General features: G+C 46.2%; 1 protein-coding gene across 1 annotated transcript in view; it reads right to left on the reverse strand.

The window, feature by feature from the left end:
• LOC144153480 (uncharacterized) overlaps positions 1-16,930 on the reverse strand; it is a 185,644-nt gene that overhangs the window by 116,907 nt on the left and 51,807 nt on the right. Inside the window, exons 6-7 of the mRNA XM_077685122.1 lie at positions 15,915-16,083; positions 12,250-12,525 (exon numbers count right to left, since the gene is read on the reverse strand). Coding sequence (XP_077541248.1) covers positions 12,250-12,525; positions 15,915-16,083 — 445 coding nt within the window. The remainder of the gene's footprint in view (positions 1-12,249; positions 12,526-15,914; positions 16,084-16,930) is intronic.

Consider the following 16,930-nt stretch of genomic DNA (forward strand, 5'->3'; position numbering starts at 1 on the left):
GGAGAACCCAGAGGGAAGGAATATAAATATTTGGGAGTGTGGATAAACGAAGGGGATAACTACTTAAGAACTCACGAGGAGCAACTTCAGGGTAAGGGAAAGCGAAACGCAGTATAATTAAGCACAGAGCTCTGTGAGGGTATAACAATTATAAAAGAGTGAGAGGAATGTAGAAAGGAGTAATGGTTCCGGTTCTCACATTTCGAATGCAGTACTCTGCTTATAATCAGACGTTCTAGAATGTCTTGAAGTGAACCAGAGAACAGTAGGCCGTTTGGCCTTAGCCGCGCATGAAAAAACAACTAACGAAGCTCCGCAAGGAAATATGTGTTGGGCGTCGTTTGAAGTTTGAGAAGCGCACAGTAAAATATGTTTTGAGAGGAGGCTGAGAGGAATGGATCAACGCAGGTGGACAGATAAGGTTTTTAGGTACCTATACTTGAAAAGCCTAGTCACGCAGTGGCCGAGGAAGACTAGAAATCTGTGGCTAAGGCGTTGCGCTGTTGAGCACGAGGTCGCGGGTTCGATTCCCGGCCGTGGCGGCCGCTTTTCTGATGGATGCGAAAAGCAAAAACGCCCGTGTGTACGAGATTTCGGCGCACGATAAAGATCCCCAGGTGGTCAAAATTAATCCGGAGCCCTCCACTACGGCGCGCATCATCGCCTGCGTTGCGTCGGCGCGTTAAACCCCACAATCAATCAAGACTAGAAATCTAACGGTGAAGTACGGAAAGAACAGTGGAGAATCAAAAACAGCCAAGGTAACCAAAACTGAGGCAAGGCAGATAGAAACCAATATATTGAGAGAAAAATGGAAGCTAAAACGTCGTTGAGATGTACAGGGATGGGAAATTGGACATCATGAAAGAAAATTTCTACGATACTTCCAAGGGCAGTGCTTCCCTTTTTGAGGCTACAGCTGGTTGCATGCGAACAAAGAGTTTGTGGGGAAGTACTCCCAAAATGATGGGTATGCGTGGTCCACGGAAAAGAAACAACTTATGCGTCACCGAGTGTTACAATGCGAGGTTACCCATCCAAATCTACACGAGGGAAGTATTTGGTTTCCAGAAGCCCCAGGATTTAAGGGTAGCACAGAGGGAGTTCACCTAAAGGCTGTCGAGACGACGAAAAGAAGATTAAATGCTCGTGGACGAAAAGCAGAGAGGGGAATGCTGCCCAGAACAGCTACCACCTGTAACAGAAAAAAAATGAGCGTTTTGTGCGAATAATTTTTTTTTGCTTTGCGCCTGCCCTAAGAGCAGCGCTAGTATTAAACGAAGAGTAACAAAGATTAGCAGCAACAGCAACATAGGTTATTGGTTTTTTTTTGGTAAGATAATACGCCAATTAACCCTCGGCCCTCAGTCCCAAGCGGCTGCGAAGCAACTGACCACGGCGGCGGTCAGACCTGTGACGTAGCAGAGGGTGCTAAGAATCCCTGGACCCGGACAGGCCGCCAATGGAATCTGAACCTGGCAACGTTTAACGCGCGAACCTTATCTAGCGAAGCAAGTCTCGAAGTGTTGTTTGAGGAATTAGAAGGCATTAAATGGGATGTAATAGGGCTTAGCGAGGTTAGGAGGACGGGTGAAGCCTTTACGGTGCTGAAAAATGGACACGTCCTATGTTACCGTGTTCTAGAGGACAGAAGAGAACTGGGAGTGGGATTTCTAGTCAATAAAAGCATAGCTGGCAACATAGACGAATACTATAGCATTAATGAAAGGGCCGCAGGTCTTGTAATTAGGCTCAATAAGAGGTACAAGCTCAAGGTGGTGCAGGGCTACGCGCCCACATCCAGCCACGACGACCAAGTAGTGGAACGCTTCTATGAAGATGTGGAATCGGCAATGGCTAAAGTAAAAACACAGTATACCGTAGTTATGGGGGACTTCAATGCTAAAGTAGGCAAGAATCAGGCTGGAGACAAGGCAGTTGGGAACTATTGTCTGGGCTGTAGAAATAGCAGGGGGGACCTACTAGTTGAGTTTGCAGAACGGAATAACCTACGGATAATGAATACCTTCTTCTGTAAACGGGAGAGTCGGAAGTGGACCTGGAGGAGCCCGAATGGGGAGCACAAAAATGAAATAGACTTCATATTATGCGATCACCCTGGCGTTGTGCAGGATGTGGAAGTGCTCGGAAGGGTAAGGTGTAGTGACCACCGTATGGTAAGATCTCGAGTTAGGCTAGATTTGAGGAGGGACCGCAACAAGCTAGTACGAAAGAAGCCAATAAATGAGCTAACAGTAAGACATAAAGTAGAAGAATTCAGGATCGCGCTGCAGAACCGATATTCCGCCCTTAACATGGAAGCCGAGCTTACGACACAGGAAGCCAGCGACAACCTTACACGCATTATCACGGAATGTGCAGTAGAAGTCGGGGGCACTATGGCTAGACAGGATACTGGTAAACTTTCACAGGAGACGAAAGATCTAATCAGGAAACGGCAAACCATGAGAATCTCTACCGCAGCTGACAGAATAGAACTAGCCGAGCTCTCGAAGTTAATCAATAAGCGGAAGCCAGCTGGCATACGGAAGTATAATATGGAGAGGATCGAATACGTTGTAAAAAACGGAGGTAGCCTGAAAGCAGCGAAGAGACGTCTTGGCGTGGGGAAAAATCAGCTGTATGCACTTAAGGATAAGCAAGGCAATGTCATCACAAATAGGGATAAAATAGTCACAGTGGCCGAGGAGTTCTATAGAGATCTGTACAGTAGCCGGGACATACAGGATTATGCCGAGCGAGACAGTAGTTCAGAGGAGATAGACATCCCACCAGTAACGACCGAAGAAGTAAAGAAGGCTTTGAAAGAAATGAAAGGGGGCAAAGCACCCGGTGAGGATCAGATAACAGCAGACCTCTTGAAGGATGGCGGAGAAATTGTACTTGAAAAACTGGCAAACCTGTATACGCAATGCCTAAAGACCGCAATGGTACCGGAATCTTGGAAGAACGCGAACATCATCCTAATTCATAAGAAAGGCGACATGATGGACTTGAAAAATTACAGGCCGATCAGCTTACTGTCAGTCGTCTACAAGGTATTTACAAAGGTAATCGCTAACCGAATCTCTGCAACCTTAGATTTCAGTCAACCTAAAGAACAAGCAGGGTTCCGTAAAGGTTACTCAACAATGGACCATATTCACACGATCAATCAGGTGATAGAGAAGTGCGCTGAGTATAATGAACCCCTATATTTAGCCTTCATAGATTATGAGAAAGCATTTGACTCGGTCGAAACCCTAGCAGTCATTCAGGCATTACGGAACCAGGGGGTAGATGAGCAATACGTAAGAATACTAGAGGATATCTACAATGGGTCTACAGCTACCATCATCCTCCATAGGGAGAGCAGTAAAATACCTATAAGGAAGGGTGTCAGACAAGGTGACGTAATCTCTCCAATGTTATTCACAGCATGCTTACAAGAAATATTCAGAACGCTGGATTGGGAACAGGTGGGAGTAAGGGTTAATGGAGAATACCTCAGTAACCTCAGATTTGCTGACGACGTTGCGTTGCTAAGTAACTCGGGGGACGAATTGCAAAGCATGCTTTCTGCACTGGGCGAACAGAGTAGAACCGTGGGCCTGAAAATTAATATGCAGAAAACTAAAGTAATGATCAATAACCTCGGGACAGCACAGCAGTTTGAGATAGGTGGCGAGGCAGTGGAAGTGGTAAGCGAATATATCTACTTAGGCCAAGTTGTGATCCCAGATCCCAACCATGAGGCAGAGATAATTAGAAGAATCAGAATGGGGTGGGGTGCATATGGCAGACATTCCCAGATAATGAATAGCAGCCTACCATTGTCGCTGAAGAAGAAAGTGTATGACAGTTGCATATTACCGGTACTGACCTACGGGGCAGAAACTTGGAGGCTGACTAAGAGGGTTCAACTTAAATTGAGAACGACTCAGCGGGCAATGGAGCGGAAAATGCTAGGTGTAACATTAAGGGACAGGAAGAGAGCGGAGTGGGTCAGGGAGCAAACCGGTGTTAAAGACATATTGGTAGAAATTAAGAAGAGGAAATGGACGTGGGCAGGGCATGTAATGCGAAGCCAAGATAACCGCTGGTCGTTAAGGGTAACAGAGTGGATACCTAGAGAAGGCAAGCGCTGCAGGGGGCGGCAGAAAATTAGATGGGCAGATGAGATCAAGAAGTTTGCGGGGATAAATTGGTCACGGTTGGCACAGGACCGAGGTAATTGGAGAAGACTGGGGGAGGCCTTTGCCCTGCAGTGGGCGTAGACAGGCTGGTGATGATGATGATGTGATGATGACACCTCACCACACCGCTACAAAGGGGATACCAAAAGCAATCATCATCATCATCATCACGTCTCCGTTCCCTCTTTTTCTATCTCTCCCCCGCCGCATATCTCTCTCAGCCATCGGGCCGCTGTTTGTGCCGGAAGCTTTGCCAGTTGTCCACGTGGGTCCCGCGCACGTCTCCGTTCTCTCCCCGCCTATCTCTCGCCAGAAGGGTGGCAAGCTGGGCTAATTGGAAAGACGTATTCTTGGATGAAACCAGTCCGAACTTACAGACAAGGGAAGTGGAACACAAGTTGTATCAACGTGTGTTTGAGAGAGCATGAATTGTCATTGAAGCCCCCCCCCCACTTCCCCTTACATCCTTCTTCACATCGTACTAAGTGCCGCGGTGGTAAACCTAGTTTTTGTGCCACTGACATTTTATTTAGGCACCGTGAACAAACGCTCCGCGAAATTATTGCAGCATTCGACATAGCAGAAAGAACAGAGAAGTGTGTCAGCCTAGCAAGCGTGTGTCTTCATCCCAAAGAAATTGCATATCTGCGTGGGCCTTGACTGTAGCCGGTGTCTATCTAGTTGTCTTATCACCGTGGCTTTTGTACACTTGTTTTGCTCATGCGCAGTGTTTTTATGGTTTTATGGTAAGTGTTTGTATTCACCCTTCTTGATGTTAAACTTCAGTTTTTAGAGCAGCGGCTGTTCTTGTGTTCCACTTCCTCTGTCTTCGTTTAGGTTCGCGCTGGTTTCATCCAAGAATAAGCCTATTTATCCCCTGTGCCTGTCTCACACCGCCATCGGACCGCTGCTCCGTGCCGGGTGCTTGCGGAAGGGGGTGTGGTTTGATCTCTAGCTCTCAAGGTCAAAACTGGTCACCCCGCGAAGAGCGCCCGAGGTAACGTAGTGTAGCTTTCGCTGTAAAAAAAACACCGGCCATGGTCGAAATCGAACCTGCGTCCCTTGCGTTACGAAACCGGCGATTATCCAAATGAGCTATAATTGTATTCTGGGCGCGCAGTTTTCTTTTGATTTATGGCGTGGGCGTTGGATTTGGACTTCACCGCGGGTTCTAGCGCACGCCAGCGCGGTCCACTTTGGGATAGACGTGAGATGCGGGCGAAAAGACACGGATCTAGCTGTCGTGAATAACTTTCAGCGGCAAGTTCGGAAATACATGTGAGGTGCAATAGCCAGGTCTCCGATGAAGGGAGAGCGGTCGCCACCTCTGCTGTTTTTCCAGCTATGCACCACTAGCGCAATCTGCGCAAATTATCATTGTTCTAAAAAATAAGAAAACAGATTACGAGAATGCAACGCATTATGAAACAAAATATTGTTCAACAATCTGACCTAAAAGCTTCTGTTGCACTGCGGGTTAAAAGCGTGTTAGAGAAAGCTCCAAAATACCGATCTCGAAACCAGTCTTAGCTTCCTGCCTGCGCTCCTCCATTTCTTATCTGTAGGTGTTCTCATTGCGCTGAGATCAGCAATGAAACTTCGTTCGTAGTTCACAACACCTTTCCCTCCCTGGCACACTGTCTGCATTGTGTATTGCCCAGATCGTTTCGTGATATCTCGCTAGAGCCTTTATTTGGAAGGCCTTTCGCAATAGTACGTCTCTTGCAAGCATTACGAGGATGCTGGTTTGGGAGCAGATCAGCGTTATCAGGGTGCAGATCAGTGACAGGGACCGTAGAATGTCGTAGTGTAAGAGACAGGCTACAGGTTACAATCTCGGGCAGCGAAAGATGTCAGCGAATCCGGCAGAAGGTCAAAACTAATGGCCGTCCGGTTTTTCTAAAGTTCCTTGACTAGCCAGAAAAACTTGCAGTTATAAAGAACTGTAAACCGCTTAATTTAAAGGGACACTGAAGTGATATGTAAACATTGCGGGATTACTTGCGCAAATTGTAGTCCGGGGTCCCCAGGCCATTTTACGACCACTCTGGGCGCGTTTACGCGCTTTTATTTAGTAGAAAACTTAATTCGAAAATGCTGTCCTCCTCTCTTTACGCTCGCCCATTTTCTGCGGCGTTTTCGTGTGACGTCGAGAGGAGCCGAGCTCGCAACTGGCTGAGCTATCTGCAGGGCTCCCCGGCCTTCAGACAGAGTCAGTCGGCCCAGCGTTTCGTCCGCCGGACGACGACGGGTCGTCGCAGTTCGTTCGCTCAGTTGAAACGAAGCCAGGACACGTTTGTGAATGGAAGAATGGGCCTTTCTTTACTTGGTTAGTTTGTACACTGTATCTAGCTCCAAGTCAAGGTCGCTTCACACAAGCGCGCGCTACACAAGCGCACATGCGGCGCTTCGCTGACTGGTACGCCAGTAGGAAAATATAAGGCCTCTTGAAGGCGGGAGAAGAGTCAGCGAAGTCAATATAGGTACTAAGGAAATAAAATCAACTATTATTTTTTACCGTACAGCGTAAAAATAGGGTGCGGGAAGCACTTTTTTTGCGCTGGGCGAACAAGCACAGCGGTCAGCAGCACGACTACGCATCTGCGAACTCTTTTCCGTCTACGAAATGCAATTGCTAGACGTGAGCTATTGCGGAAACTCGGGGGACGCTTACTGCACGAGCACAATACAACAAATAGTCACCTAAGCTGCTTGAAATGCCAAAACTAAATAAAAATGTAAACTGGTTGTACAATATATACCCAATATTACCATTGTCGGCGCAGCCCGTCTCGTGGCCGAGTTGTCCAAGGCTGCAGGTATGTCACCGCCGAGTGTTTTGCGAGTCACGAGTTCGAGTCCCCGCGGGTACGTGCTTTTTTTTTTTTTTTTTGTAAGTTAACTTTTTTGTTTTCTGCCGATGTTTTCTACATTGAGTTCACCTTTGTTTGGGCCGCAACGTTCATGGCTCCACGAACTAGTTCACAGAACGCGCGCAGGCTGGCACTGGCGCGCTAGCGAGTTCTCGTTGGCGTGCTGTCCATAAGCACCGACTGCTTGCGGGCAGTGGGCACAGGCCAGAATGAACAGACCCTTGGCCTGGTGGCCTGGTGCGAACACGCATTTTACGGTACAGACATGAGTGAGGCAAGCTCCAAATAGGGGGGCGGGGGGAAGCGCATGACATTTGTGCGTCTGCGGGTACTCGGAGGGCGTCCATGCACTGCGTAGGCCTCGGCTAGTGAATGCTACGATTCCAAGCCGTCCTGGGAGGCTTATCTTTATGCATTTTTACAGCTGACAACATGGCAGAAGCGCGGTACGATGATTACTGAGTTATTGAGAATGCCCATCCAACAACGCCGCAGGTTGTGTTTTACAGAACCGAAACCGAAACCGAAACTTGTTTGGTTGCTCACATTGGGCATCGTCCAATCACGGTACCGCTCCTCCCAACGTCACAGCTTTAGTTGGTGCGGCCGCCGCAAACCGCGCATGGTAGTTTTTCTTCTTTGGCGCTTTGTAAAATAATTACCGATTTGTCAACCGGATAAACGATGAAAAGTGGGCTAATTTGAGCCAGTCTACGCAGTGCAAGCAAAAACGGGAGCTTGACATATTCACTTCAGTGTCCCTTTAAGGGAAGTGCAGTATCAATATCGGAAGATTTTTTCTACAGGGTAAGAGAAATAAGAAAAAAGTTTCCAACATCTCAGCTGACAAAAAAAGCGCCAATCCACCCTGTGAAGTGTTTGGAAAGAAAAGCTGTAACCGGCACCCGCAACGATTACTCATGCAACGTCACCTAAATTCACTCACGTCGCTCTACAAATAGTGAAACCAGAGAGAAGTCAAATGCACTTAACCACACCCTCTATTACTTCAAGGAGATATTCTTGGTACGGTTAAATTAATGCATGGTGCATGAACGGTGGCTGGTTGAGTTGTATTGGTGTAGCACATGGGTGGAACCCTTTTTTTTATAAAATTAAAGGTCAAACCCGGTGTTAGACGATTTCACTTCGCCTCTGACGTCGCGGACCGAGGCGACGAGATCGGTGGCAGTGACAGAGGAGGAGCGGGAGGAGGAAGTGCAGGAGGAGGACGACGAGGAGGAGGTGGAAGAGGAGAACGGGGAGGAGGAAATACTTCTATTCAGATTTCTGAATGGCCCAGAGTGCGACCCAGGGGAGTGGTTACTTCTTCACTGTAGCCCATATTCAGTCCGTGCCGCCTGTGCTCTGTCCACCAGCTGAAGCTTGGTAGGCAGACAGGGGCTGGACAGCAGCATCTCCCATTGCTCTTGTGCGGCAGTTGACGACAAGAGAGGAGGGTGCTCAGGGCTAAAGTCGCGCACCCCGATTATGTGGCAATGTGTTCCTACTTCTGAGCAAAATGTACATGCAGCGTCGTAGGAATTCGGGTGCATTAAGTGAAGACGTGTCGGATGTGGGAAGGAGCCGGATTGTATGAGCCGCAGGGTAGTTTGTTCTATGGAAAGTTCGGGGTAAGGCGAAGGTAGGGTCTGTCTCAGAAGGCGATAATGCTGGGTTATGTCCCTAAATGAGACAAACGGGTGACTGTTCTCGTGCAGCTCCATAGCACGGGCGGTAAACGTTCAGGCTTGGTGGAAGTATTCGTTGCCCTCCATGGGAGCGTGGCGGGTGTACAGATGAGCTGAATAAAACCATTTGGTGAGTGGTTTTTTAGCACACGCCGTGAAAATCGGGACACCAAACCCGACTGGTAATTCCGGTAGGCTTGTTGGGAATCGGTGACTACCTTACGAACCCCTGGTTGAGGGAGAGCCAAGATGATGGCTGCCTCTTCTGCTGCCGTAATGTCTTAGGTCTGGAGTTAGGCCCAAGCCAGGAGGTTGGTTCTGGAGGTAGCCACGATGATGGCGTACCGCTGCCCTCGATGTTGGGAGGCGTCTGTGTACATAACTGCATGACCCCCACCGAGGGTGGTGTTGAGTGCTTGAGCCCGTGCTTGTCGGTGACCTTCGTCGGGTGGGGGTTCATATTTCTAAGCAAAGGGAGCATCTTTAGTTGTTGTCGCCAAAAGTCCAGGAGTACATCAAGCGGAGTGACATTCTTTGTTGCCCAGTCAATCTGGTGAAGGATGCGGTGACCCGCCGCAGTTCTGCTCATCCGGAGCTTCTGGTTAGAAAGATGACCCTCTATCAGCTCTTCCACCGTGTTGTAGAGCCCCGTGCTAAGCAGCCTCTCTGGAGACGCACTCATGGGACGACCAATGGCTTGCTGAACCGCCTTTCTAATCATTATATAAGGCATCTTTATGTCCTCCTTGCCGAGGAGAAGTGATTCTCGAGAGGACAAAAGCTTGAAGTAATCGAAAGGTATTGGATTCCTAGAGGCCTCGATTCTTGGTGGCGGCTCGCATGATCATGTATATGATTTTATTGATTCTGTGTTTGAGGCGCTGCAAGGATACGTCACTCTTAGTGTTGGCCTGAAGATGTAGGCTCAGAGTCTTGATGCTGGGTCTTGGAGTGATGGCCTGGTCATCGAGGAGTATTTTAATGTGTTCCTTATGGTGTCGTTTGGCGTGAGGGCGGACAAGCAGCTGAGGTTTTCTACGTGAGTACTGGAAGCCACAGGCTTTAGCACATTGGCGCACTTTAAGTGAGATGCCATGGGTTGGTGTGAGCTTCCTTTAATCGCTATCGCGTGGCATTCAGCGAGAATGCAGGGTTTAAACCCGTAGATGTGCTTGGTCAGTGCGCCACTTGTCTTGCCCTTCTCCTCGTGGGCTCATAGCTAAATCGGTAAGACAACGGGCCCTGGCTTTCTTACTCTGTTAGTTCCAGGTTCGATTCCTGGCGGTGCCAGTAAATGTTTTTATTTGTTCGCGGGAGTTTTCTGGTGACACCAATGGTCGCGAAAGAACCCTTGGGGGGTAGATGTAAAAAGCTTTGCTTCTAAAGAAAAACGAATCAGAAGTGAAGCTCCTTTTTGATAAAATAGGCAAGAACAACGCCATGTTCGGTTGGAGCAAAACTACCGGTTCTCGCTATCGGCGAAATAAACATAAAAATTGGCGGCAACAGGATGACAAACTGACACTCTGACAAACTGAGTGAATTGTAGAAGTATTGCTAACCAGGTTACTGAGCTAGATGCATTGTTGTTGACTCACAGAGTTGATATAGCCAACTTTAATGAAACGTGGTTAAATGTGCGAAATTATGACAAGGAGTTTGTGCCTGCGGGATACAGCGTGCACAGAAAAGGCTGTGAAAACAAGGGTGGTGGTGCTGCTATCGTGTGTAATAAAACCTTATGTATGAAAAGAATGCGTGACGTGCCTGGTGCAGAAGTTATCGCTTACAAAGTGCAGTCTGTCTTTAGGTACGTTGTGGGTGCTTTCTACATTCCTCTCAGTTCTCACAGTAACATCCCTGAAAACCTGAAACGGTATCTATATGCCACGCTTTGGGACGGAATAATTCTATCAGGCGATTTTAATCTGTCCTATGTGTATTGGTCAACCTTCAGACCCGGTAATCGAAATAATCGCTCTGAAACGATGATTGATATCGGCAGGGTCCTTTAATGCATTAAGGGAATTTGATATCATCTTTACGTTTGACCTAGAGCAAGAAGTCCAACATTACACACGGACTCAGGGTCACTCAAAATCTATAGTTTACTTGTTTTTTGTAAGTCGTTCGATTACCGTCCAAACATCATGTGAGGTAATGCCAGGCATATCGGAGCATTCTGCAGTATTACTAGAATTGACTGATGTAGCAATCAAACATAAATGACTTATGTCCACTTTCTCCAACTTTTGATGGCACAACAGAGGAGCTTTCCGCCTTCCTTAAGGGTCTGGCGTGCGGAATCATGCGAATGGCAATTAAACTTCCCGGTTCGATATCTCGGAATAGAGATGCGCTGGAAAAATTCTGCCAAATGAAACTGCATGGGAACACGATTGCGTGTAACTTTTCAATACCAACGTGCCTGCTTACTTTAGCCACTAAAACGTTAATCATTAAATTTTAGGTAAGCCACTGGGATCAATAATCACCACTTATTTCTGTGTCCCCCTGGGCGCAAAACTCACTGTAGTGCTAAGCGCCTGATTATAAAAAACGGTTGCCTTAATTTTGAGTGCCCTGTATATTGGTAACGTGTGCGGAAAATTGAGTCACCAATCACTGAAATTACGCAAGTGCCTAGTCGACTTCTGTTCGACAACTTATTATAGTTGACATAGTTGAAATATGGGGGGCTCCGGAATAAGTTTTACCATCTTGTGATCTTTAACGACCACCGATATCTTGAACACACGCGCGTTTTCACTTTAAGGCTCCATCAGGAAAGTGGGTCCCTCCGCCGGAAATTGAACCCGCATTCTTGGGCTGAGAAGCGCAACGCCTTAGCCACTGAGCCACCGCGGTGGGTTATAGTTGAAATCTTGAAGCAGCGGCACCGCTCCTGTAGGGAACAATGATTCCACCAGCGAACAGTAAATCAGTGGTTGTCAACTGCCATTTAACCTTCTTGATCCGAAGGACGCTGTTTTTTAATATGTGTCGATCCGTTCGTACTTAAAAAACTGGAGTTGATTCATCTGTCATAGGAATCGGTAAATCATAATAGTGAAATATGCAGCGAAATCCGCAGCTGAGCATGTTTCCGGGATTGGCGGCTGTCTTGTGGGTGTGCTTGGAGAGCGACGTTTTGTTGGCGGGTCGCTTCGCCAAAAGTGTACTGCCGTCATTTTCGTGACGAATATGACGTCCGTGAAATCTTGATGTATCCCTACATAATACACGGCCGTGTTAAAATGTAAAACGCGAACACGAAACACCCGAAGTATAACGTACTCTTTAGTACTAAAGGTTGCTTCCCCGCAAGAAGACCCCATGTGCAGGGGTGTACCCTTTACAGGCTGATTGTTTCGTTGTACTGGTGCCATTTTCGTGACGGATATGACGTCAGTGAAATCTTCGTGAATCTCGCAATAAAACACTTTCGTGATAAAAAAACTATACAATTCGTAGACGTCGACGTCCTACCTTGAGCTCGACGTTGGGCGTGGGGAAGCCTACGTCGACGCAGTTGATTTCGCTCAGCCCCGGGGAAGTGAGCAGGCCCCCGCACTCGACGAGGCCGTACAGGTTGCGCAGGTTGCGGAGCTTGGGGAAGGCGTCCAGCACGTGTCTCGCCAGGGCTTCGTTCACCGGACCGCCGCCCACGCAGAGCTTGCGCATGCTGTCGACCTGCGTGCCGCTGCTCTTCATCGCCTGCACGAGGCTGTACAGCCGTCCTGGGAAACTGTACAGCGCCGTCACCTGCATTCGGCGAAACCTTCGGTTTTGCAGTGGTCGCTGTAGGGACGTTTGCGCTGATCATGCCCCCGCCTCAAAGCCCGGTGGTCGGTTGCTCGACTACCTAGCGGGAGACAAGGCTCAGCGGGAAAATGGACGGATAGCGCAGGGCTGCACATTTAACCGGTTGCTACAGCAGCTTGTCTGTGGATTTCAAGCTCCGAAAAACAAAAGCACAAATGTTGCGGCCACAAAACAGTACCCACCATTGCAGAATATGCCTAATCCCAGTGAAGGTTTTGCGATATAGCAGGTCGGAATGACAGAAATGACGTATAATCTGGCAACATTTACTTTTGGAATGATCAGATCGGGTGTGAATGTGAATACGGAGCTGATGCAAGACATCCGGTGCCCAGTTCAGTGTCCGTCTACTACATGGTCCTTCGAGTTGCGAGTACTGGTGAAAAGGAAGTTGTATGTCACAAATAATAAGCGAATAAAGAAAATTGGTCTGGAACTACCAACCTCAGCGCGGTAATACAGAGCTTAGAAATCCCCATTCATTTCTCTTCGTAGCGCTCTTTTTTAGGTGGCTGGAGGCAGTTGTCGGGATCTGCGCACTTCAACCATCACAACGCACGTTTTTTTATGTCTTCATTGTGTCCTGTTTTGTACCGCTGGAGACGACGCGAGTAAAAACTTTGTTGTTTTTTTTTGTCCTGGTACAAGGAACACGACGCCTTTTTGGTGGCGTTTTTACCTTCACAGTAGATTGTTTTTTTTGTTTCTCAAGTAATAGCGGCGTGGCACTGCAAGGAACTATTGGGGCTTTGCCAGCTATTTTCGAGTTTTATCAGTTTTCTATTGGCCAATTTTTGTATTTTAAATATTTTGTATTTCTCGATTAAAATTGTTATTATTCGTTTCTATTATAGCTTTTTTTCATTCTTTTATCCGTTCGCGTGAGGGGGGATTGAATAGACGTTTTATGTTTTTGTTGCTACGTTGCGGTTCCTTATTTTCAATAAGTTTCACTTTAAAGTTTTGTAAGAGTTTTAAGTGTTTATGTTATGTTTATTTGTTCTTTGTATATATGGTATTTTATTATTTTTTACAGAACTTATTTCAGATACTTCCCTCAGATTTTAAACACCTTTTTTAGATACTTCCAGTTATTCGCGCGATGAGGCTCGGCGCTGTTTTTCCTCCACCGAACTTCTAAGACAATCCTTCCTTTCTATTGCTCTATTTGCTGAATATGGCACAATCGAACAGTCGAAATTGCAATGTAAAGTAAGTGACCTATTTAGACACGCAACAGAACATAACTTCAGCTTTTTGCTCATTTAATAGATTTCTTGCCTTTATATGAGCTAAACCCCTTTCTGCTGGCATTCGTGGTACAAAGCTCTTTAGGTTTCTACTGCTTTACCCTAAATACCAAACAAAGTTAAAAACGTGGCGCAAACTAGACGGGACAAGAGAGACAAGAAACACAGATACAGGCGCCTGTATCTGTGTTTCTTGTCTCTCTTGTCCCGTCTAGTTTGCGCCACGTTTTTAACTTTGTTTGAACTATGTACCAACTAGCTCAGCAACAAGTTTTGCTAAATACCAATGTTACCGCGTTGCATCAAAGTCACCTTCTCAATTTCTCGCTCGAACTGACATGTTAGAATCTCCACCGGTAATGGTTTGATTACCGTGCCTACATTCAGTGCCTTTCAGACGTGCCGCAGCGCTTTTGACCCATTTCAAATAATTCCCTCTGATAACCAAGTTACAAGAAACAGCGAAGCAATGGCGCGGTTTTAAGACTTTAGTGCCTCCCTTTAAATTAGGAGGAGCTTACATTTAAAAGCTTAAGCTTAACAATTTTTTGTTTCCACTCAGTCACGGTCACCTCAATTTAGAGGCCTCACACTATATATCCGTTGATCGAACAAGGCTAACCAGACTAAAACATCCCCATAGGCTAAGAGAATACCGGTTCATCGTAGACAGTTTCAAGTATGCTTTCTTTCCATTAGCAATATTAGAATAAAATTTTCTAGGCAACTCAATAACTGTTATCACGAGTTTAACAGAGTTTTTAAGACTGGTAGAAATGAAAATAACACGATGCGACTATAACTTGTTATCACCGTGTGAATGTGCGTGTTAACTCATTTTGTGTATCATCTTGTCACGAAATCATGAATTTTTTAGAAGGTCTGTAATGAAGAGTAATATTCAGTAATCCCGTACGCAGAGGAATGTTGGAACATTTATTATCAAAGCCTGTACGGTATGTTACTTTTGTAAAACGTGTGCATTCCTTGTTTAAATTTGTTCCATGGGCAATGTTTCATACTAAATGTCGAGTAGAGTGTCTAATGTGTACTACAGTCCACCGATTGTGTAACCCCACAGTGCTCGAAAACTCTGACATGTACTGTGTATATACCCTTCCCGCGAGAATCCCGTGAGGCATTGGCAGTATATTTAAATAAATAAATAAATTTATAAATAAATTCGACCTTCTTTCTGGTATGCACACACCTATTTCACGTGAAGTTTCCAGATAAAAAGAATTGTATAACGCTATGGATTGTGTTTGTGGCACTCCCTCGATCCTGTAATTCTTCGACTTCTTATGTATCATCTTGACGAAACAGCGTAAAAAACGGGGACACTAGGAGAGAAAGACGACAGGACGACAGCGTCGTCCTGTCGTCTTTCTCTCCTAGTGTTCCCGTTTTTTTTTACGCTGTTTCGTCAAGATGATACATAACCAGTACCAACTCGCCCAAATGTTGATCCTTCAACTCGCCCAAATGTTGATCATTCTTCGACTTCGTTTGATATGACCCCAAGTTTCAGGAAACTCAAATTTATCACACTGTTTTACCCTTGAATTGTAGTTTTTTAGTGGTGAATCAACACTCAATCAAATCAACTTATTGGGTACATTTATAATGTACGGATTGGAGGACTCCGCTCAAAGGCCGCCACCTATGGTTGTTTAACCGGCCCGCAGCATCTGATTTCGACAGTTTATAAGAACGCAACGCGTCTACGTTACCATATATTCCCTGTATACATCTTCGTATAAACCTAGTATACGTATATAAACTCCCCGAACTCTTCTTGCAAGGACGGTTAGCGGATGTTCTCAATTTCGATTTATTATATGTGATTAAAAACTCTTCATATTTCTGCATTCTTTTGTATTGGAGTTATGAACTTGTCAGTAATGATGACAAGTTCAATATAAGACTTCCTGTTCTTGCTTGCGATATGCACTTCTAATCCCATCATGCTCGGCACTGAGGGAAATAGCGTTTTTACGGTAATGTTCAACATAATAGCACACCAGGTTCGAATAATTTTTAAATCGAGATGCGTCTTGGCTAGTTTGGTGTGCGAACCGTGTACTTATTGCAGACATCGACGAACTCCTTGACCGTGAGGGCGGGCGATACAATGACGGAGGTCGAGCCAATGCAGATCGCCTGCATGGTGAATAAGAACCCCGACAGGTGCATGATGGGGCTCCAGGCTAGGAACACGTCCGTCTCGTCTGAGAGTGCCACGCTCCTGCGAGACGCGCGTTTATTTTTACAGGCCAGCGTAGTCACGTTGGCTGGTACGCAAGTGCGCATTACTGCAATTGCCGAAAGTAGTTCATGCAAACCGAAAACACTGTGCTTTTTCGGTTAGCACTGCTTTTCCGCTTGTTATTTCCCCGCGGGTCACATGCGATCCCGTAACCACGTTGATTACTATTTGCTTCTAGCATCGTTTTGTTAAGCCCCCTACTAGTAACACTTGAGAAGCTCTGACCCCTTGGGAATAACGTGTAGCCATTCACAATCGTCAGAACACGTTCGAATGTGGCTGATCTGAGTGTTATATCCTGAGCGTAAAATAACACAGAATTATGTGATCAGGTATGAGGTATTTTATGAAAACTTTCATCGCGTAGCCTGCTAGCCACAGTGTTTTTATACACATGCGCTATGAACGTGACAAGTTCCCTTGAAATGCGTTCAAAGTAGACTAATTTCTTTCTTAAATTATCTACACCTTGAAAAAGCATAGAAAAACCGCAAGAGATCCATCTTAACATATTAAAAATTTGTTTTAGAACAAGTAATATTTGTGTGTCTTGAAGACGGGTACGATTACCAACACCCAACTTTAACTATGGTTTCCCAGGTGCAATACTACACTGCCACAAAATGTTTTGCGCATACAGCCGGTTGCATTGCTCCGCCGTCCTCAACATCATTAAACTGAAGTGAAATTTCGCACAGATTTTAAGGCGTGATATGGCCGTCGAAGGATCTTCACATTATTGGCCTCTTCTTATGCTGGCTTAGGCAAAATGGAAACATCCGGCAACTAATATGACATTTCATTGCAGTTTTTTTTTATAGAGTAG

This window comes from Haemaphysalis longicornis, unplaced genomic scaffold (genome assembly GCF_048455015.1).
Source record: "Haemaphysalis longicornis isolate Haplotype H1 unplaced genomic scaffold, Haemaphysalis longicornis Haplotype H1 scaffold_9, whole genome shotgun sequence".
In the NCBI taxonomy this organism is placed as follows: Eukaryota; Metazoa; Arthropoda; class Arachnida; order Ixodida; family Ixodidae; genus Haemaphysalis; species Haemaphysalis longicornis.